The 24,353-nt window shown below is 36.4% G+C and overlaps 1 protein-coding gene across 2 annotated transcripts in view; it reads left to right on the forward strand.

Moving 5' to 3' along the window:
* The window catches only part of MYO1D (myosin ID), a 348,112-nt gene that overhangs the window by 127,159 nt on the left and 196,600 nt on the right, over positions 1-24,353 (forward strand). The window contains exons 11-15 of one of the 2 annotated variants that reach the window (XM_063110088.1): positions 3,520-3,690; positions 7,725-7,795; positions 11,178-11,252; positions 16,210-16,342; positions 17,203-17,291. In XM_063110088.1, the coding sequence (XP_062966158.1) occupies positions 3,520-3,690; positions 7,725-7,795; positions 11,178-11,252; positions 16,210-16,342; positions 17,203-17,232 (480 nt within the window). In that variant the 3' untranslated portion in view covers positions 17,233-17,291. Of the gene's footprint in view, positions 1-3,519; positions 3,691-7,724; positions 7,796-11,177; positions 11,253-16,209; positions 16,343-17,202; positions 17,292-24,353 lie in introns of those variants that run through there. The other variant, XM_063110087.1, reaches the window with a different exon arrangement.

Consider the following 24,353-nt stretch of genomic DNA (forward strand, 5'->3'; position numbering starts at 1 on the left):
TGGTCTGGTAAGATATAGCCAGAAAGTATGACTGGTCCAGGGTACACACTCCAGAGGTCATGGTTAAAAGGCATGATTTGTTTGGCTTTCTTATTACCTATGATTAGACCTCCTGCTTATGAAAGAAATGAGACCTAGTCATTTTTCTTTTAAATTTCTGTTTTTAAACAATATTGAGAATAGACTTGAAAAATGCAAAAACTTATGAATTTTCATCAGTTTCTGAGTTTATAAAACTGTGTTTATCCTCTTGCCGGATAATAAAAATACAGCCAATATTTGAGGGTCTTTTTGATATCCAACGTAAGAGCAGTAAAAAGCTGTTCGAAATGCTGTATTTAAATTACTTTTATATTTCGTCCTACCTTCCTATTCTCAATCTCCTCTCATTCAGAAGAAAGAGACAGTGGTATAATAAAGAGGTCTTTTGCTTCATTTTGCATCTTTGCCTTCCATCATGTGTTAAGCATTAGAATACCATAAAAAAATTTTTATTCAAGTATATTAGCATAAACTTTACCAATTTATAAATAAACCAGAGTTGTCAGTTACTTTATAATAGAATTACCTGCAGTTCAATTTAAATAGTGAACTCTTATATAGCACGTTTAAAGTGTAATTCAATTCAATTTATATGAAGCTTCCTAAGAATCCATCTGTTGTATAATACACACTATAACTAAAGCTTAGATTTTTTAAAGCAAGTTTAACTATAAAACTTATTATTCAGATGTGATTCAGAGGTACTGGTCAAAAATATCCTCTAATAACCAGAGTATCAAACTCCACAAGCATAGCTCATAAAGAGAAAGTAACAATTGCAATAGGCTATTCTACCAGAGACATCTGAAAAAGGATCAACAACGCTAAAAATGCAAAAATTCTTAATAAACCAAGAACTGTGTGTCCTAGAGGGAACAGAAGGCTACTACAAAGTAACAGTTACAGACTACATGCCAGTTCCCCCCAAAATTAGAATCTCTATTCTGTGTATTTTCTTTAAAATCCCCAAAATTCTGAACATAGTGATTCTTTCTAAAAAAGAGTTTTATTATAGAAAATTTCAAACATACATAAGAGGAGAGATCATAGTATAATAAACTCTGTAACAGTTACCAGTAGATTGGCAGCCTGTGTCATCTGTACTGTAGCCACGCACCGAAGATTATTTTGAAGCAAATCTCAGACATCACATTATTTCATCTGTAAATATTTCAGTGTATTTTTCTAAAAGATAAAGACTTACAAAAACCAAAACCACAATACCATCATCACACCTAAAAAATTAACAGAAATGCCTTAATATCATCAACTATCCAGTCAGTGTTCACATTTCATATTTCCTCAATCGTCTTATTGTTTTACAGCTTATTTGAATTTGTGCCCAAATAAGGTTCTCACATTATGATTGGTTGATAGGACTCTTGACTATCTATAGATTTTCTCTTCCATCTCTCTGTCTCTTTTTTTCCCTTTGCAGTCTTTTGTTGAAGAGAATGGGTCATTTGTCCCGTGGAGTGTCCCACAGACTGGATTTTTCTAATTGCATTCCTGGGGTGTCATTTAATCATTTAATATGTTTCTCTGTTCCTTGTCTGTCTGGTGCATCGTTTGTTAGATCTAGAGTCTTGACTGGATTCAGGATCAGTTTTTGGGTTTTTTTTAATTGTCTGTTTCATAGACTGTGTGTGAACTTTCATCAGGAGGTTTATAATGTCTGATTATCTCTCTGATTCGTTCACTTTAAAAAGCTTTTGATGCTGTAGTTTACACATCATTTAACTATTGAGAACTGGGCACTCAAGCACAAAGCTGTTGTATTTGAGATGGGAGTGGGAGGCTAGACCCCATGTCTCTGAGCCACCCCATCACATCTCTCCTGGCTCCCTGTAGACCTTAAACCTGGGAATGCCTTGCTGGGAGACTTGGTTTAAAAACCACCACTTTAAGCAATGCTTGAAGCAGCATTAAAATTACAAGCTGAAAGTTACTGGGATCTTCAGAAGAGACCAATAGCTGTTATAATACAATTGGGAACATAATTCTTTTGTCCCTGTGACAGAAGACATAGTCTTTAATTTTATAGTTTCAAAGTCTAAGATGTAAGCTATTAATTAATATAGAGTTCCTGGTTTTTGAGTATTTTTAGGATATTTTTTCCAAAGATAGAAATAATTTTTCTCCCTAATTAGAAAGTAGTAAATGCCCACAATAAAAGTAAATATTTAGACCAGGGCTTCCCCACTTTGGTACCACTGAAATTTGGGGCCAGATAGTCTTGGTTTTGGGGGCTGTCCTGTGTATTGCAGGATGTTTAGCAGCACCCCCAGCCTCTGCCCACTGGAAGCTGGTAGCATTCCTCTAGTGATGACAATCAAAAATGTCCTCTTTACATTGCAAAATGTCCCCTGGGGGGCAAAAATCACCGTAAATTGTGGATCACTGATTTAGAAAAACCAGAAATGTATAAAAAAGGAAGGAAAAACCACCCAGTTTGCAGGCTTTCAGACAATGGGCTACATGAGAACATACAAGACTACAAATGGAGCTGAAAGCAGAAATTGGTGTGAGAGCCTGGATTTCAAAGCATGGGGCAGGAACACGTGGGACATTTCAGTGGCCTCATAATGAGTGTATAGTCCTTACAGAAGGTTGCAGAGATAGCACTCAGTGCAGGTGCCTCCTACATGAGATGGGACACACCAGCACACAAGGTTGACATGTGTGATAACAACTGCCCCCCTTGGGACCTATAGCTTGCCTGGTTTGGGCCTGTGTGTGCCCCTGGGCCTGGTGACAGGGGTGCTGCAGGCTATCAGAATAAACAGCTGTCGTAGAGGATTTTTGTACAAACCTTGTACATATTGAAGTTGCTAAAAAGCCAGTAGATACATATATATTTTTGTATATATATTTTATATATAGTTGTATATTATACCCAGAAAAATGGCATCAAAACTCCATATATGCTTTTTTACTTTGGAGAAAGTGGAGGAAATGTTCTATTTTGTTTGTTTTTTCTATTTTATTTTTGTTTATTTTTTTGTTTTTTGGATTTCAGTCATTCAGAATCATATAACTAAAAATGCTAGTTCTGTGTAGTACCTTAACTTCATTATCAAGTAGTGTATCAAGTAATACTTTACGTTTGTTTATTGGCACTTAGCAGAAGCTGGGTCTCGTGGTTAATATCAAACAGATTGGGGAATTGAGAGTAGGAGGGAATAGGATTGGGTATGGAATATGGAGACAGGATTAAAACAAGAATTAGAAATGAGAGAAATGTTGTCTACCTTATAATTTTTGCTTTGGATTATAGTCATCTCAGTCAAAGTTTTTCATGATATAAAGTTAGCAAGAAATTCATAGACCTGTGTCAGACTGTGTGCCCATTTCAGTGTTAGACCTCACTGACATCATGGTAGCTTTACCTAAACTCCTGATACAAGTGGAGGCATTGGCATTTCCGCTGTCCTGTGTCTGTTCTCTTCGGAATTGCTTCCCTGCTGTGTCCTACAGATTGATTACTTCAACAACCAGATCATTGTGGACCTCGTGGAACAGCAGCACAAAGGCATCATTGCGATCCTAGATGATGCTTGCATGAATGTCGGCAAAGTCACCGATGAGATGTTCCTTGAAGCACTCAACAGTAAATTGGGCAAACACGGTCATTTTTCCAGCCGAAAGGTAATGCATTTAATGAGACCGTCCTCTCATTTGGTCTGTAAGATTTTCCTCACTGTTTGACAGAGTTAAATGACTTTATATGTTGAGTTAAAAGAATGCCTACTCAAATAAGAAAGAAGGGCCATAAATATCCATTAAATGATGTATTGCTGTGATAAATTCTGCCTCTCTGGTTTGTAGTATGACAAGATTGATAAAATCATAATATCCAGGAGAGGGAGCTCCAGACTATCTAATTTGCTAGAAATGGGGAAAATGAACAAGATTCTTTAGAAAGCATGATGTCATTTATAACCAATAGGTGCAGAGTCCTTGTTCATGTGCTAGAGTTTTACTCCTGCATCTGATAATTCTGGCATGGAAAATAGCTTTTGTCCTTGACTTTTTACTGTAACCCTCAGTTACAAAATGTGGTGTGTGCTCTGTTAGACTATGTGACTTATGAAACAGAGAAATTCTAGTTCTAATTCTAGTTGTTATAGGGAAATTCATTCCTTTTTTTTTTTTTTTTTTTTTTTCAGGTTGAATGGCAGGACTTTATTTTTTTTTTTTATTTTTTTTTTTTTATTTTTTTTTTTTTTTTTAAATTTTATTTTGTCGATATACATTGTAGCTGATTAATGCTCCCCATCACCAAAACCTCCCTCCCTTCTCCCTCCCCCCTCCCCCCCAACAATGTCCTTTCTGTTTGCTTGTTGTATCAACTTCAAATAATTGTTGTTGTTATATCTTCTTCCCCCCCCCCCCCCCCCGGTTTGTGTGTGTGTGTGTGTATGTGTGTGTGTGTGAATTTATATATTAATTTTTAGCTCCCTCCAATAAGTGAGAACATGTGGTATTTCTCTTTCTGTGCCTGACTTGTTTCACTTAATATAATTCTCTCAAGGTCCATCCATGTTGTTGAGGGAAATTCATTCCTTAAATGAATGGATATCCTTTTAACTACCCATTTTTATCAATCTAAAAATGTCATAAACAGGTCACATTTCTGCAATAATTGGTGGCAGTTGTAGTTAGCAGACCTTTGCACCATACCCTGCGTGGAGTATGTTTGCCATTAGTATTTGTTCAAGGAATTTGTGTTAGAGGAGGGGCACACTACATCACCTGAGTCTTCCCTACACATAAAGGCTTGTCTAGCAACCTTAAGTTGAAGGGAAAACAGGCCCCCTGCTCCTCCACATCTATAAAGAAAGGGGCAAACATTTCTGCTCCTCCATAATTCCATATAAATCTATGACACACTGCCTTTTTTTTTTTTTTTTTTTTTTTTTAGCACAAATGAATCTATTTTCTAACTTTGTCCCTTTTGGAATTATATAATCAGAACAGGGAAATTCCACACTTAGATAAAGCACATATCATCAAGAAATGGATTACTGGCTGGTATTTATTTTAGGCCAGATATTTCTAGAATATTCTCCTTGGTCTGTTACTGGGAATTGACTTGCAACCCTGTTGCAAGTGACTTTCAGATACTACCATCTGATCTTTGATATTAGGGTTCTGGACTAGAGGTATTCCTTCAGTCATTCCCCATTTATACCACAGACACCTAACAAGTACCTCTCATTTTCCGGGTACAATCCTAGGAGCTAGGGACAGAGCAATGGGCAAAGTTAGAAGTAATCTAAATAATTTAGAGTGATGCTTTTAAAGATGGCTTGATTACGCAGGCAAATGTCCTGTCTTTGAAGGATAGTTTATAAATGCCTTTTGTAATAACATTTTGGGTTTTGGAGACTCACCTAGCATTGTGCCTACCAGATGGTAGTCACTCAGTCACTGTTTGTAAAGGTGAATTGAATTAGTCACGATCATACCAAAATCTTTTTTAAATGTTCATTTAAATAAATGACTTTGAGTCTCACGTAAGAAATCAAATTCACCTCATTTTCATACATTTCACCCTGACTATTTATATACCTGAATTAAATTTGTCAACCAAATATTTTGAAATACAAGCTCATTTTTAAGAGCAACTGTACATAGCACTTTTAATAACTTCGATAGGAAATGCTAAACAGTAATTTCTCTATGGAGATGGATTTTTTCTTTTTAAGTTGTAAGAGCTCTCAGACCAAGTGGTTCTTTCTTTCAACATCTCAGGACAAGTACTGGGATTTTTGCCAAATGAGAGAAAGAAATGAAATAACCAAGCTTTCAGGAGATTTTAGTCACTATAAACCTTTTTATTAAATAGTGATCTTATCCTGTATTTTGAGCCAGGTATCATCATTTGCTACTGGTTACTAATTAACTAGACTTATTGGTATATTAAGTAAGAGGTTTCTGTCTTGTAACAGTTATTTCATTTAAGGGCTAAACTATTTATTATGCATTAAAGTTACCGTGGAGAGGCATGCAAACAATCCAATAACCCATAAAATTATTATTTAAAATTTTATTAACACTAAAATTTAAATAATATGTAGCTGTTATTGCCAAAAAAAAAAAAAAAAAAACTGTTTAGATCAGTTGAGACTTTGCGGCATCCGAATGTAAGAATATTTCTTTAGTGTACACATTTCTTAGGTCCTTTTCCTCTTGGTATTATAAAAGGATTTTTTTAAAGGGATTAATAAGAGAGACAGAAGAAAAGAAGAATTAAATATTTTGGAGACCCCTCTGTATGTTAGACACTTTGGTCTCTATAGTTCATTTAACCCTCAGAACAATACTCTGAGATAATTAATTATTAAAGGAGACTGAGTAGATGACAGAGCCAATATTTGAACCTCAGAAGTCTGACTCTAATTTCCTGTAATTATTCACTGTTAAATTAATTGGCTAATTATTCCTTTGGTAATCTGGTTATTGGTGTAGAACCCACCATCGTGGTTGGGATTGTTTGTTATCTAACATTAGAACCTAAGTGGCTTTTTTCGGGCCAGCCTTGTGGCTCACTCGGGAGAGTATGGCGCCGCGGGTTCAGATCCTATATAGGGATGGCCGGTGCGCTCACTGGCTGAGCGTGGTGCAGACCACACCGTGCCAAGGGTTGCAATCCCCTTACTTGTCAAAAAGAAAAAGAACCTAAGTGGCTTTTGAATATAACTGCACTCAGTGCTTTGTGGATTCTTAAATGTCTGCTTTATAGCCTATTGGATACCAAGCGATCCTTCAGAGGGCAGTCCAAGAAGTCTAGGTGCTACTGTAACAAGGAAGATTGTAGTAAGTTATGGAGACCTCCAGAGCCATATAAATACTGCCTTTCCATAAACTGTTCCTCAGTGAGAAAGAGCAGAAGAAGGTTGATCTTATGTGGAAGTAATAGACCTGCACTGGAGTCCCAGCTTAGCAAACAGATGAGCCAAGCTGCTGTGTGCATGAGAGCACAGACATTTACATTCAGTCCCAGGAGTCCTTCCCAGGGCTACCACTTACCAGCTTTGTGATCTTGGGCCAATTACCTAATCTCTTCAAGCCTCAATTTTCATGTGTGTGAAAGAGAGATTGTAATACTTACCTTAAATATCAGCCATGAGGATTGAATGAGATATATGTGCTTTGCAGATATTAAGCCCTCAATTGGGTTTTCCCTAAGTAGAACATGGAGGAAAAAGAAACTATCAGTCAGAGTAAGCTGGGCTGTGTTAGGATAGTAGCCAAGACTTAAGACAATAGAAGTCTCTCTCACAGACCCAGACTTCTTCCATCTTCTGACTATCCTGTCCCTTAAAGACTGTCCTCAAAATCCAACTAATGGGAGGAGCAAAGAAAGTACAGAGGGGGACCATTCACTTCTTACCAGCTTTGGCCTGGAACAGCCACACTTTATTTCCATTGTCCAGAACTTGGTTATATCCAACTGCAAGAGTAGCTGGGAAATGTAGTCTAGTTGTGTGGATTTCTGGTGAAAGTTCTGAGCCTTTACCACCTAAGCCAAATATTTAAATCAGGCCCCACACTATGTGATTTCATTCATGATATCATGATTTGTGATGTTATCATCATCTTATATTAAGTTGGAATATATTGTTAGGAAAGTAAAGATGTCTGTTTTCAAAATAATTTCCTTCTTGATTTGTTAGCTCTGTGCCTCAGACAAAATCCTGGAGTTTGATCGAGATTTTCGAATTCGACATTACGCAGGTGATGTAGTGTGAGTATCTTCCTTTGGTACCTAACGTGATGATTTGCATGCAGCCTCACTTCAGAAAATATAACCGGGAAAAATATAAATTGTTTTCCTGCTCATTTGCAGTTTTTCAGTCATTTTGCATGTCAGTATATTTTAACCTCTTCATTAAAAATAGAAATGGCATAACTTCATTCATTCCTTACTTTTCAGACATGTATTGAGTTCCCAGCATAGTTGGTATTCAGTAAAAATCATTTGATGGTTCAATAAATCATGGAAGTATGTTAAGAACTGGGCTAGAGAGATGGATAAGTTGAGTTTTGCCCTGAAGAAGCTAGCAGTTTAGTGAAGGATATGAGCAGATACATCATAAGTCATTATAATGAAGAGTGAAAAGGGTTAAACTAGAGAGGCACAGGGCATTATGGGAGCAGTGTGAGGTATAGAGAAATCTTGCTGGAGAGAGTGATATCCAAGTTGAGTCCTAAAAGTAAAGGAGGGTTAGTTGGGGGAACAAATTAGGAAGAGGAGGGAGAGAGGAGAGGGCGTTCCAAGTAGAAGAAACAGCAGGCATAAAAAGGCCCGGGGTTGAAAATGACCCCCATATAAGAAGAACTACGAGTAGTTGGGCAATTACATAAGAAAAAAAGTTTTACTATATCATTTTTCAAATATTTTTGAAAAAGTAAAATTCTTAGAATGTACATTTCAGATTACAATATAATTAAAGTAGAAATTGATAAGAAAACATAACTAAGAATATGACTACCTTGGTATATTAGGTTCCTAGGGCTGCTGGAACAAATTACCACAGATTGGTGGCTTAAAAGAACTGAAACTTATTCTTGCACTGTTTAGGAGACCAGAAGTTCAAAATCAAGGTGTTAGCAGGTCCATACTCCCTCTGGAGGCCTAGAGGAAGATGTGTTCCTTGCTTTTTCCAGCTTCTGGTGGCTTTGGCTCGTGGCCGCATCACTGCAATCTCTGCCTCCATGATCATGTTGCCTCCTCCTCATCTGTGTGTCTGTGTTAAATCTCCCTCTGCCTCTACCTTAAAAGGACACTTGTGATGGCATTTAGGGCCCACTTGAATAATATAGGATAAACTTCTCCTGTCAAGATTCTTAACATAATCACATCTTTTACCATATAAGTTAACATTCCCAGGTTACGGGAAATTTGACATGCATATCTTTTGTTTGGGAGTGTAGGGGTGTTTTTCAGCCTGCTATCTTTAGTATTCTTTCACTGTCTTGAACACTGCTCCTTATTTTGTTGAAAGTACACTTTTCCTTTTTCCTTATTTTTCACATTAGGAATTCATTTTATGTAACCCATTATAGGAAGAGATTAAGCAACAAAAAAAAAGCAAATGATCACCTCTATAAATGCTGAAAAGACGTGAAGAAATTTTAGTAGCTGTTCCTAATTTAAATTAGAACTCTAGAATCATAAAATAAGATGGCTCAAAATTATCACCTCATCCGTCAACTTAGCCACTAGTGATGGAATGGCATGATTTTCCACTTTTTCTGGTTGTATTCCCAGGTTCCAGAATACTGAAGAGGGAAAATTCAGTACCACACAGATATCTCCCACTAAAAATCTAAGCCTCGCTTACAGAGTGCTTTCATACATCTCAGCATGGTGTAAATGCAGAGCTGAACAAAGACCTTAGAGATCACCTAGGCCAGCCACTTTGTTTTACAGATGAAGAAACTTATGCAGAATGAGTAAAATTCTTACCCAAGGTCCCATAGCAAGTTTATGGAAGAAATGGAACAATAACTAGGTTTCTAGACTCCCAGTCCAGGACTTTAGCTGATCCTTTTGAGGAATATTCAGTGCCTCAGACTTCCCCTTTCTGCTTTCTGCATTTTTACTGAATATCTTCTGTGTGCTCAATGCATTATAAGGTGTGGTCCCTGCCTACAAAGAGCTTTCCATATAAGTTACATACTGACATATATGGTTGCATGTGTATTTATTTATACACATACGAACACGCATACATATACACACACATATACATACATATGTGAATATAATAAAAGATGATTTAAATAATTGCTGTATGAGTAATAATAAATGTTAGAATTCAGAATAAGGAAATGGTGTAATAGCTGTGTGTGATAAACCCTGAGAGGCCAATGCTGATCTTTGGATGCTAGGATTTATATTTATAGGAAGAAGTAGGAAGGGTGCTAAAAATATTCAGTAAATAGCAGCTAGGCCCATTTGATTGGAGTGTATCTTTTTTGTAGCACAGAGAAGTAGGAATGCTTAGAAAAGTAGACTGAGATCAAATTGCAATGAGTCTTGAATGCCAGAATAAGGACTTTCAAGTTTGAATGGTATGAGTTAGACAATAGATTGAGTCAGGTGACTTCAAGGGTTCAGTCAAAAGTGACTTGAAGGTATTAGGAAGAAGACCTAGGCTGGGACAGGCAAGGAAGTAATTTTGGTCATGGTGACCTTAAAGTGCCTGTAGGCTGCACATTCTGTAGGAACTTTCTTGCAAAATTAAATATGTAAGGTAAGGGGTCAGGGTTAGAGACCTGGGAATTGTCTATGTGATTGTCAAGGAAGAAAATCTAGACAGCCAAGAGGGCAGAACTGTAAGGAACAGTTCCATCCAGTTACTGTCTGCTCAACCCTCTAGCCTCTGTGCTAATCACCCCAAATCCCAATTCCTTTTATACACCCAATGTTGAGTTTACTCCTCCTGGAGTCCATGCCAGTCACTGCAGTAGTACAGCTCCCATTCTCAGTCCTCTCACCAGCAGCAGCCTTCTCTGAGCTCTCAAGACTTTTCTCATCTCCCTTCCATCCAACCATGAACACTGAGTGACCTCCTCGTTTTCTCTCCAGAGCTCCATGCATGTGCCTGCTTCTGTCTCTTCATTTGACCTGTTTCCCTGTATGCACTGCCTGCCTTTTTCTCTTCTGCTTATCCAGTTCTTACCATCCTTTGCAGTTCTCCTTGGATACTTTTATCCTACCCTGAACTTTGAGTGATCCTTAGGCAAGTCACTTGACCTCCCTACAGATGAGACTATTAGTTCCTGGACATTGCTGTTTTGCTTTTATCTTAGGAATACTGGATGATAAATACAGCTATCTTTTTAAAAGTCATCTTCTTGAGGTAAGCAATAAACCAGTAGAAAATGATGCTAATCATAATGATGGTACTGATGTTTGCTCTTCTTTTGAAGAACAGAAACAAAGTCTCTTCTATTTAGTGCTTAAATGTGGTACCCTTTAATGTAGAACAAGGTAGATAATATCAGCTTTTTAGATGATTGTGTAATTAACAGTGGAAAGGTTTCTAGACACCTAGGAAAACTAAAATGTGGCTCTTGCATGGTGAATGATGCATGTTTCCTGTGTTTTTCCTTATCAGTTATTCTGTCGTTGGTTTTATTGACAAAAATAAGGACACTTTATTTCAAGATTTTAAGCGCCTCATGTATAACAGGTAAGACTGAAATTTTATTAATTATCTTTACATTACGCCCTTTGATATATATATTGCATAATACATATGCATATGATTATTTTTATGTGACAATTTTAAGAGTTTCTGGCAGATTTTCTAGTTCTGCTTTATTATGCTTAGTGAATGAAATAGTATATGACTTTATGATTATAAAATCTGTAAATTTAGGCCAGGAGCCTGCTCCTAATATGATTTTCTTTGATTTCCCTTGGGTTGCTTCAGTTTCTCTGTTCACTGCTGCCAGCCTTCTGGCACCCACTACCAGTGTACACAGTAAGCCTCAGGCCAGGCCAGTGGTAATAGAAAAATATCAGGTGACCTCTGGCCCCACTGAAAGCTTTGAACACTCAGGTTCCCACTATAGTATCCGTGCCCCCAAATAAGAGAACACTTTGATATCAGAGTGGCATCTGGTGTCAGGAACTCTGATCCTGACTGAACAGACCAACAAAATGTGAAACAGCTGTAGCAAAACAGAACCAAGCATATTTAAAAACAGTATGGATACTTTGGAAACAAGACCAACGAAGAAGAAAAAGGATTCTTGGCCAACTTCTTATAGATTACAAAACTATATTCACTCATTTATTAGGTCTACTCAATCCGATGGTCAGTAGATTATCAAACATGTATTGAGTGCCTTTGAGCCACACATTCTTCTATGCTCTGTGATACCACTGTAAAAAAAAATTTAGACATGTCACTACCCTCATGGACCTTATAGTCTACTGGAGGGGACAGTAAATAAACAAGGAAACAAATAATTTCCATGTAGTTACAAATGCTGTGCAGAAAATAAAGTAGCTAAGAGATTGAAGAGTACTGACAAGGAAGGACGGGGAGGCATTATAGATAGGGTAGTCAGAAAAGGCCTCTTACTAGAGGTGACATTTGAGTAGAGACCTGAATGAAGTGAGGGAGGGAGTCATGCAGCTATCTGGGGGAAGAGTATTCCAGGCAGAAAGAACCACTAACGCCATGCCTACGGTGTGAATGAGCTTGAGTGTGTTGGCAGCAGGAAGCCAGTGTGGCTAAAAACAGAGTGGCAGGGCCTGGATCATAAAGACTCTGTGAGCCAAGGTGAGGACAAAGTATGAAGAGAAACCACTACAATTTTTGATGTGATGTTATTTATATTTTACAGAGCTGACTAGTGCTTCTGTGTAAAACACATACTGTCAAGGGCAGCAGTGGAAATAGGGAGACCAGTTAGGAAGCGAGTTTAGTATTCCAGGCTGACACTTAGGTGGTAGTGGAAGAAATAATGAAAAGTGGTCAGATTGGGTGACATTTTGAAAGGAGAGTCAACAAGATTTGCTGATGGATAGGATGTGTGGTGTGAAAGAGACAGAAATCAGAGACGATGCCTGAGCCTGAGAAGGGGAGACAAAATGAGAAGCTAATTTGGTGGGGGGAAATTAAGAGTTTTGTTTTGGATATATTGTGTCTGAGGTGCATATTTGACACCGAATTGAAAATGCCAAATAGGCAACTGCGCGTATGCATTAGGATCTCAGGGGATGGTGGGGCTAGAGATATAAATTCATGGTTGCCAGCATATTGGTTACTTCTAAAGCCATAAGAGTGAATGAGATTATCTAGGCAGTGAGTGTAGACAAAAAGAGAAGAGGTCAAAAGACTGTTCCCTTAGACACTCCAATATTTAGAGTCAAGCAAGGAAGGAAGAACTAACAAAGGAAACTGAGAGTGGGCCAGTGAGGTAGGAAGAAAACCAGGAATCAGAGGCCAAGCCAAGAAAAAAATGCTTTCAGAAGAAAAAAATGATAGGGCCGGCCTGTGGCTCACTCGGGAGAGTGCGGTGCTGATAACACCAAGGCCCCGGGTTCGGATCCCATATAGGGATGGCCGGTTGGCTCATTGGGTGAGCATGGTGCCGACAACACCAAGTCAAGGGTTAAGATCCCCTTACCGGTCATCTTTTAAAAAAAAAAGAAAAAGAAAGAAAAAAATGATAAACCATGTCAAATCTTATCAAAAGTAGGAGTGATGTGAGGAGCAGGATTGACCATTGGATTTGCTAACATAAAGGTTTGTGAGACTCTTGACAACAGTGGTTTCCATGGAGTGGCGGAGACAAATGTCCAATTGATGTGGGCTCGAGAGATACAGGAAATGAGAACATAGAGGCGTTGTGTTTCAGCAGGTCTTTCAAGATGTTTTACCATAAAATGGCTCATCTGTGTGGACACTGAATCCCCCTGAACGATGATGGTGCTATCATCAGTAGAAAGTTCCAGAGACATAGGGATGAGAGGGGATCCGTACAAGAGCTGGGTGTGGGGAAAGGGGCTCTCAGACATAAATTTCAATGCTTAGTTTATGAGGTAAGATGTACCCATTTTGAGGGACAGATGACAGAGTCTAGCATTTCTCTGTGTAGAAAATGTTAAAAACTCAAGTTGGAAAACCAGCCTTATTTGGCAGTGGCGATGTCAGGGTGTGTTGCCAGGCTGTGTACCAAGAGGCTGCACAAGATGCCATTCGTTGCCTTTGTGGATTTATCATGGCCCAGAGGACACTGCTCACTGAGAACAGCTCTGCCTGTCAGTGGTGGACTAACATAACCCAGGCTCACGAGACCAACGCAGAAACAAAGCAGCACGTGGATTTATTTCCAGTGAAAAATCTAGCAGTCACATGGAACGGAACACATGGGCTGGTGTGACAGGCTATTTTTCCCTATTGGAAAACCTGCTTGGACAGTCAAATAGCAGTGAGAATTCTCGTTGATTAATTGACAGTGAAAAATATTACCCGTAGAATACAGGATGCTTAATTGCTTGGTAAGCATGGAATCAGAACAAAGGAACTTAGATAAATCCAACAATTAAAGCCAACAGGCAAAGGTGAATCCATTTTACCACATTTGGATGGGCCACCTTTACCTCTGGACATTTTTTGATACTTCTATGGCTAACCAACCTCCCAAAATTTGAATCAATTCTTTCTTTGTATAGGTTATTATAATGATTTTTAAACAGTGATCCTTGGATCTGTAGTTTCGTAGACCTTGAGAGTATCACGTAGGTATATGTACGTGTGTGTGTGTGTGTGTGTGTGCGTGTGTGTGTGTGGAGGGGGAGGGATGGAGTGAGCAGGTAGCATGCCGGGTGACAGATTTTTACTCTTTAATATTCTGGTTAGTCAGATATGATCTGCCTTGTCTATTATATATACTGTTTCTGGATAAGCTTTCCTTTTTAGTTAAAGGTTCTGATATAAAATGTTTGAAAACTTTTTTGTTAATATTACATTCATGACTTGCTGGCCTGAAAGTTCTTTCTCTTTGAAATGACTCCATGTATCTGTTTGACTTTATTGTCAATTATATCAATTCTACTGTTTAATATATGGTCTTATTGACTTCCCTCCTTCCTCCATTTACAATGTGTTACAGGAATAGTCTCCATATGGCCAACAGTGAGTAAGGTGGAAAAAGAATTTGGGGCAGAAACTGCATAGACCCAAAACCCGTGATGCTCAATCTTTTGGCATGCGTCAGAATTTTCAAAGTACACAAAATACAACTTTCTACCTTCTGGAAATTCTGTTCAGTAGTTGTTAAGCATCCAGGCACCATGTGCACTATAAGTTGAGAATCATTACCTTAAATTATCTGTGTGCTAAAGATAAGAATGGAAAAGTTAAGGAAAAACAACATACGTTTATGTGCTCATTTTTATTGATATAAGAGTACGATTAGAAAATCATAGAATAGGACTATAAAGTGATAAAACTGCGTCCATACGCTGCAGATCACTGTGTTATTTTATAGCCAGTTCTGATGGTCGTTGGCACTGCCTGCTGGTGATGGTGAGGGTTAGGAGTGCTGCTCTGAATGCATCCATAGACCCAGCCGGTCCCACATCACTATTCATCTTCCTCACTCTGTTGTCATCCACTCCCATTCTGCCGCTTTTATCTTGAGCACCTGTCTACAGAAATTTACTAGGTGCTTTGGGGAATTAACTCAATCTTCTCAGTTTTATTCAGGGGAAAGAAAAGTGGGCAAAATGATGGCATTAGTAAGCACTACTCACCATAAACGCCCATGTTAATTCTTTTCTCTTTTCAACTCCCAATTCTTTAAGAAAAATTTTTCTGAAAAGAGAGTTCCCAGGAAACAAGCAACATTTTGAGTTCCAATTACTTTGAAATCAAAAGCACCTAAAATGAAACAGGAAGAAAATCACAGTTGAGATCACCACACGTTTTTTAAAATATCACCACAGAGCCAACTAATGAATATATGATTTCCAACATGAAAATCAGCCCGAAATATATTTTTGGAATTAGATTGTAACAGTCCTAGTGTCATATCAATAAAATATCATAACTGTCAATGCTACCTATAAATGTCTTAATTAATTCGACTGCAGTAAAGGAACTTAACTAGAAGACAATGAAAAATGGTTGTTTTATATTCCTATCTGTACTTTTAAAAAGAGCTGGCTTTTTTGTAGTGTTACCTATTCTTTATGAATATTTGTTTCAATTAGAAGATGTTTTTACCTTCATATTTTCAGCCATAACATTGAGGATTGTTTTTGTACTAATTTGTCCTCATTTTTTAACCATCACATAAAGAAATTTGTTTTATGTATATATTGTAAAAGCCGTGTTTACCATTTGAGAGTCCTAGGTAATAATAACAACAATAAGGTGTAACTTTAAAGAAGTTTAAAGAATTCTTAAAATGTGGTATAGTCTGGAAAAATGTCAATTTATGGTGCAGTATAGGTCATTATACTTTCAGCATAATTTTCTGGATGGAATCATTTTTCGTGTTGGGCCATGTGGGTTCAGTTTGCAGTCCACTTGTGATTCTCAGGATATAGCTCAGCAGCATTTCTTAGCACTTTTTATTCATCTTATGTGAAGGTAACATTTGAATTGCTCTTTCTGTGCTTCCCAGTTCAAATCCTGTGCTGAGGAATATGTGGCCTGAGGGCAAACTGAGCATTACAGAGGTGACCAAGCGACCTCTGACTGCTGCCACCTTGTTTAAGAATTCCATGATTGCTTTAGTAGACAACCTTGCATCAAAGGTAATTATTTTCTTTTCTAAATATGCATTTTAACTCATAAATTCCCTCTTGACATGTTATACAGAATGTATGATTTGCTTTTTAAAATAGTTAGACTTAATCAAATTGAAGAATATGCATTCAAAGTGAATGTTAAAATGGAATTTTTATTCTTGCTTTTTTTTAAAAACTTGCCTGGGTGAAACAATTGTTTTTGGTCCCAGATGAATGCTTTTCTTAAATTTGAGCTTTTTATTCTACTGTCAAGGTCAAAGGGAAAATCTTAGGTTTAAAAAAATATATATGTGTAAGGTATAGCATGCCCAGCAAAATGAACTTCAGGCCTATGTTGAAGTCAGGGCCTGGCAAAAATAAAAAAATAAAGAAATTTTTAATTAAATTGTAACAATTCACTATCCATATATTGTGTTTGAATACAAAATGACCAGAGAGAATTTTAAGAGGAAGTTTAGTATGTAAGTATTGTCCTTAGGCCGTTTAAAAATACTTGAAATGTAAAGATATATTATTGACAGTTATTTCTGTTTTTTATTATTTCTTTGAAGTCTAATACTGTTTAATAACTTTAGTCTGCTTTTTTTCTTAAAGAGCAGATTTCTTCTCTTAACTGCTGCTGTTGACAAGTTTGACAAATTAGGCAGCATTCCCGGAGTCGTTATTTTTAGTTCTTTCATTTTTATCTTTCTCTTCTGATGCCTTCCCTGTGTATTTTCTTTTTCATTATTATCTTTTTTTTTTTTTAATCTACTTCCTCTCTAAGAATTTAAATCTGTACTGTTTCTGGTTACTTTGCTGTGGATGAATTAGGCAAATGCCACAAGAACACATCTGTTCAGTAGCTTTCTATTTCTTTTTGTCAGGATTCTTTGACCTCAAGTGACAGCAAATAAGCACAATTTGTTGGCTTGTATAATCAAACCTCCAGAAGGGCAGGGGTGAGGACACTGGCACTGAAGACTAGAATACCATTAAGACTCTCTTATCTCAGCTTCTCACTGCATGTCAGCTTCAACCTGCTTCATCCAGCAAGAAGAAAATTGAACCTAGAAGGAAGACACAAGAAACAGTTGAACACTGAATTTTATAAATTTTATTTATTTATTTGGCTAGATTTATTTAATTAACCAGATAAAGAATTATTGTTTTGTTTTCTAAATTAGTAGTTAAATGTGCCTTTTACAAAAATAAGAAAAAAAATTTCTTTTTTTAATTCTAGAACCTTATATAATTTCTATACCAGGAATTGCATACAGCTTCTAATAAAAGAGACCCTGAAATTAATGGCTTAAACAAGAAAGACATTTATTTTTCTCTCCTGTAAATAATATACAGAAGGCATCCAGGACTGGGATAGCACCTCCAAGGTTATTAGGAACCCAGGTTTCTTTTGTCTTTCTGCTGTGCCATTCTTGGGCTCGGCATCCTCTTCCTGGTCCAGTAAGGCAGCTGGAACTTCCTCCCTTTTAAAGAGACATCCTGGAAGTCTCACACAACACTTCAGGTACATGCTATTTGCTACACCTAGTTGCCAGGGAAGCTGGGAAGTGCATTTTTTATTCTGGTCAGCCTCGCACCCAGCTAGAAATAAGATTTCTGTTTCAAAGTGGGGAAAATATACTGGATAAAACATAGGCTGAGGGGGTAGGGGACAGAAGCAAAGAAAAAATGTTGCATTTAGAAAATATAAAAGAAGATGGTAGAAATAAATCTAAATAACTGGTATTTGCCATAAATGTGACTAGACTAAACAGACTAGATAGGTGGAAATCTAGCTATATGCTGCTTACAGAAGACACACCTAAATAACACTATGCAGAAAGCTTAAAAACAAAGAGGAGGATAAAAATATATCAAACCACCTCCCCCTAAAATGGTTAAAAGCAATATTAATGTGAGAGAAGGTAGAATTTAAGAAAAAAATTAATACAGATCAAGAAACTAGTAATAGCAAAGCAAGAATACTCAAGACAATGAAACCATTTTGAACTAGGTTCCTAACAGCATAACCATGATTATTACAAACTCTGTAAATCAAAGAAAGAACCTGGAAAATTTTAAAGGAAAAATTGACAAGTCCATAGTCATAGTGGGAAATTTTGAACCAACTCTACCAGAAACTGATACAGATCAAGCAGGCCAAAACATTAGTAAGAATGCAGTAGCTTTGAAAACAAAATTTAAACTTTATGTAATAGATCAAAAGAACTCTGTACCCAGGGAATAGGTAATATATATTTGTTTCAAGTGTACATGGAACATTTACAGGAACTGACCACATACTAGATCACAAAGGAAATCCAGCCATTTTGAAAGAATGTATACAAAGAACATTCTCCATCCTCAGAGCAAGTAAGTAAAAACCAGCATTAAAAAAAAATTTAGTGTACTTCGGAACTTTAAAAAATGATCTCCTAAATAACTCACAGGTTGGAGAGGAAATTGCAATGGAAACTACAAAATATTTGGAACTGGATGACAAAGAATTTGTCAAAATTTGTAGCATACTGCTAATGTGACCTGTTTGTTATGCCTTTATAAAATCACAAGAAAGACTGAAAGTAAATGAGTTAAGTTCAACTCAAGAAGCCAGAAAAGGAACTCCAAGGAAAACCTAAAGAAAAAAATAAGAAAATAATTTTTAAATAGCAAACATTGAAAATAATAGAAATATGTTAAGACTTTAGATATTATGGAAATTTCAAAAAGCATCAGAATATTATGAATAACTGCATGTCAATAAATTTGAAAATTTAGATAGTTTTCTAGAAAAATGTTATCAATTAATTTAAAAAGAAATAGAAAATATGAATAAATCAATAACCTTAAAGATTCTGAATCACAAATCAAAAATCTACCCTCCCCCAATTCTGCCAAGGACATCAGGCCAAGATGATTTTACAGATATGTTTTATAAAACTTCGAGGAGCCAATAATGCCTATCATATACAGACTGTTTGGAGGCGTGGGAAAAGGGAAGCCACTACCCACTTATTTTATGAGAGTAATATTACCTTAATATGAGGTTAATAAGAGAAAATAAAATTAGAGAGCAATTTAACTGAGGAACATAGATGGAAAGATCTTAAAAATACATATGAATGATACATTTTCTGGCAACATGGTAAATGAGGTTCCCACTAAAGCCAACTGAAACAGTAGGTAAAATATAAAAATCAATTTCTTGAATGCAGCTGTGAACTAACAAAAACTAAGGAATATGTAAGCCAGGGGCTGAGTAGATGCAGAAATTAACTAAGTGAAGGGAAAGATAATCAGAGTCCTAAAGATGCCTTTCACCCTCTGGGGATTTGTTGAAGTAAGTAACTTTGAGTAGCATTGTTCAAGTCTGAGTGCTTGAAGTGAAGGCCAGGGCCTGCCCAAAGTAGGGAAAGGAGTTCATAGTAGAGAATCACTGCAAGATACCATCCGCAAGAGTCAGATACAAAACAAACAGCAGATTCAGATTCTTGAAAACTTCTGAAAACTTAGAAACAGAATATAAGAATGTTTAATATGTCTCAAGAAATAAAAGGCCGAAAATATGAGAAAGAACAAGCAACTAGACGATTGATAAAAAATGAAAACTAAATAATTAAAAACTGAGTGGATAGGTTTAATATCAGTTTAGACAAAGCTGAAGAGAAAATAAGGAAGTGGAAATAAGAATTGAAAAAATTATCCAGAATTCCACTGAGACCAAGACATGAAACATGTAAAAGAAACATTAAGAGACATAGGACATTAAATTAAAAGGTCTAACATGGATCTCATCTGAGTTATAGAAGGAGAGGAGAGAATGCACAAAGCAATATTTGAAGAAATACTCCTGAGAATTTCAAGAAGTTGAAAGACACCACTCGAGAGTCAGGAAGCCTAGTGTATCCCAAGTTGGAAAACTTAGAAGAAATCTACACATAGAGACCTAGTGAAATCCCAGAACATCAAAGACAAAGAGAATATCTTAAAAGCAGCCAGAGAAAAGACAGATTAGCTTCAAAGGAGTAACAAGCTGAGAGAAAATAACTAAAATTCTGTACCCAGATGTCTTAGTCCATTTTCTGTCACTTATAACAGCATACCTGTAACTGGTTAATTTATGAAAAATGAAATTTATTTCTTACAGTTCTGGAGGTCAGGAAGTCCACAGTGCAGGGAGAGCATCTGGTGAGGGCCTCCTTCCTGGTGGGGACTCTCTGCAGAGTCCCAAGGCAGTGCAGGTTATCACATGGCAAGAGGGCAAGAGCTTAAGAGCGTGTATGCATGTTTCTTCTCCTTATAAAGCCATCAGTCTACTCCCATGAGAACCCATTAATCCATTAACCCATTAATTCATGATCCAAACACTTCTTAAAGACCTCACCTTTCAAATAACATAGTCAGATTTCACACCCTCTTAATACTGTTATAATGAGCATTAAGTTTCAACATGAGCTTTGGAGAGGACACACATTCAAGCCATAGCACCAGAGAATATATTTTTCAAGAACAAAGGCACAGTAAAGAATCTTTCTGAAAAACAAATATTTAGAGAGTTTACCAATATTTAGAACCTCACTAAAGAAATTCCTAAAGGATACATATCAGGCCATAGGAAGAATATACTAAAGGCAAGTCTAAAATGCAAAAAATAAAGAACAAAGAAATTGGTAAATATGTGGATGTATGTAAATAACCTCTGTAAAATAATATTTTGTGGGATTAAAAATACAAATTAGAATTACATAGCACAACACAACAATCACATATAAATTGGAAGAGTAATTGTAATTCAAGTGTTTAAGGTTGCTAGTTCAGGAAAAAAGTTAAAATATTGTTTAACTTTCAACTTTTATGATGGGGCTACATCCCAATAAACCCATCATAAATTGAAAATGTCGTTAAGTCGAAAATGCATTTAGTACAGGTACACCTAACCTAGTGGATATCATAGCTTAGCCTAACCTACCACAAGTGTGCTCAGAACACTTACATTAAACTACAGTGGGGCAAAATCATCTAACACAAAGCATATTTTGTAATAAAGTATTGAATATCTCATGTAATGTATTGATGTTTTACTGAACATGTATTGTTTTTGCATGATTATAAAGTTGAAAAATCGTAAGTCAACCCATCATTAAGTCGGAGACTGTGTATGCTATTAGTGACATCTAAACATATGGAAATAGAAAAGTTGAAAGTTTAAGTTTATAATCAGAGAATTCTGACAGTCTAGGATCACCTTTATCCAATTTCAGGACCTTAGTCATGGGCTGCCATTCCTGAAAGGGCAAAGTTGTTTTCCAGTCACCTTAAGCTCCCAGGGTTAGCTATTCAGGATTCCAGACCAAAGCTCAGCCCCTCATCCAAGGCCTTGGCTTCCAACTTTCATGCCCCTGGCCCCACAAGGGGCAGAAGCTATGTCATCCTTGAGATGGTCAACTATAGCTTCTAAGACAAAAGCAGCCCTGAAGACTGGGTTCACTCCTCTGGATTTTCATCATCTTCTGATCTTGGCCGGGTATTTCCTCATTATTTTATCAGCTCTATGATGCAGTTAACAAGACCGTTGCCCCATATTTTGTCTAGCACTATTTTTTAGTGACTTTATCAGGAAGGTTGATATGTATTACCTAGTTCTCCATTACCAGAAGTGGAAGTCCCTGACTCCTCACTTTCTCAGAGTCCAATGGTATTTTAGGTGCATGTCTTGTCTCCCCCAACTAGATTCCAAGTCCTTCGAATATAGAGAATGGGTTCTATTAATTTATATACTTCATGATTCCCAATAAAGTACTCTAAACAGATGGTCAGTAAGTTATTAAATGAACTTGAATTTGCCTTGACTCTATTTGACAGTGTTCAAAGCTGGTTAAATAGATGTATATTTTAATACAGTGTCTTCTGGCTATTATACTGATGGGTGCACTTTCACAAATGAGGTTTTTCACCTCATTTATATATAAAATAGAAATATAAAATATAAGGAGAGAGGTTTAAAAGTTCAGAAGAATAAAATCACTTTTAACTTTTGCAATTTAGCCTTTATAAGACAATCCGAATTTGTCAAACTTAGGTTTTCTTAGGCTGAGTCAGTCTGGATATTTATAAATGAGAGAGGAGGCGGCATTTATAAATTGAGACAGAATGCTGATTAAATACAGGGAAAGTATTTCCTCTAGATTACAGAACAGGATGAAGGGCTTCCCCTCACCTCTTAGTTGGTCATTAGTGTTTCATCCAGTATTACTACTTCTTGTGCATAATCACTCAATACTTGTGAAATTCCATTCAACTGGTTGCTGTTTAGTAAAATTTCTTATACTACTCAAGTGATGCCTTATACTGATTGCTTTGTCCACATGATTTTATAAATTATTCAGTTCAAGATATTTTCTAATTCACACTGTAATTTTCTTTGTGACTTAATGGTCATTTAGAAGTAAATTTTTTTAATTTTCAAATATATAGGATTTCCTAATTATCTTTTTTTCTGTTCACTTCTAGCTTAACTTTATTTTGTTACAGGACATAGTCTTTGATTTCAGTCCTTAGAAATTTGTTAAATTTGCTTTGTGTTTATGTTTTGTTTGTATTTAAAATTAATTTGCATTCAGTATTCTATACAAGTCCATTAGGTCAAGTTTGCTAATCATATTGTTCATCTTTTTTGTATAATTACCAATTTCTTTGTTTTTGTCAGTGTTGAAAGGTGTGTTAAAATCTACTTTGATTCTAAATTTTTCTACTGCTCTTTGTTGTACCTTCAATTTTTGCATTAAATATTTAGGTAATTTATTAGTTTCATTCAAGTTGGAACTGTTATATCTTCCTGGTGTTTGAGTCATTTAACTTTATGAAACATCTATCTTTATTTTCATGTTGCTTTTTGACTTAAAGTCTGCTTTGCATGAGTAATATAGCTACATCAGCTTTTCTTTTCACTAGATTTTGCATGGTGTATCTTTTTCACCTTTTTACTTTCAGTTTTTCCTTATGTTTCAACTGTGTCTCTCGTAAGTAGCATATGGTTAGTTTTGGGGTTTTTATGCATTCTGACAATCCTTGTTTTTTGAATATAGCATTTAATCCATTTACTTTTAATGTAGTTACTGTATGTTGCATTTAAATCATCCATCTTATTAGTGCTTTCTGTTTGACTCTTCTGTATTTCTTTTAACTTCCTTTCTAACCTTTTAGATTGATTATTGTGAGCAAAAGGTAAGCAAAACTTTATTCCTTCTGCTTGACAACTTAACCTCAATTAAATTACTAGCTCTGTTCCCCTGGCAACTTAGTAAGATGTATATAAACTATATCACTAAGGAACACTGTTTATGATAAAAATTACCCATTGGTAAACTGCATCTATGCAAGGAGAACAATAAATGTTTGGTGGGGATGACATACTTTGGGCTTGGCTGAGATCAATGACTCTTGTATTAGGCATGTCCTTGGTGGGACCCTGAAAGCTATATCTGCTGAGTTGTTTTAAAAGGTATTGGTTCCAGTGGGGCATGAAGCTTTTTAGCCAACGACACCTCCTCTGCCCACCCAGTGGGAATCTTGTCTCCTTGCCCCTGATCTGTCACCTGACTGCTGTGTGGACTATTACAAAGACCCTGACACTGCCTGCTGGCAAACTTTGTTCTTTCCGAGGATATTGGTGCCAAATGTGGCCTATGAATCTTTGGAGTCAGAATGTTTAGTTGGACCTAAGAAGGGACACTTCCTCATCCACTGGTTACAATTATTTTTTATTATTCCACTTATTACCTTTATTATTTTGGAAGATTTACATCTTACTATTGTTTTGGTGGTTACTTGACTTATTACAATATCATTATTGAATATAAAAATCTAATATCATTTGGTACCTTTACCAAATAAAATGCTCATATAAATGCTCCATTTGAAAACCATAATAGATTTAGGGAATATATGATCACCACTACTATTTTTTAAAGTAGGATTCTATTTGTGCTTTATAATAATATTGATTCTCTACTTAAATATACCAAAATTTAATACT

The sequence above is a fragment of the Cynocephalus volans genome, chromosome 10 (assembly GCF_027409185.1).
Source record: "Cynocephalus volans isolate mCynVol1 chromosome 10, mCynVol1.pri, whole genome shotgun sequence".
Taxonomy (NCBI): Eukaryota; Metazoa; Chordata; class Mammalia; order Dermoptera; family Cynocephalidae; genus Cynocephalus; species Cynocephalus volans.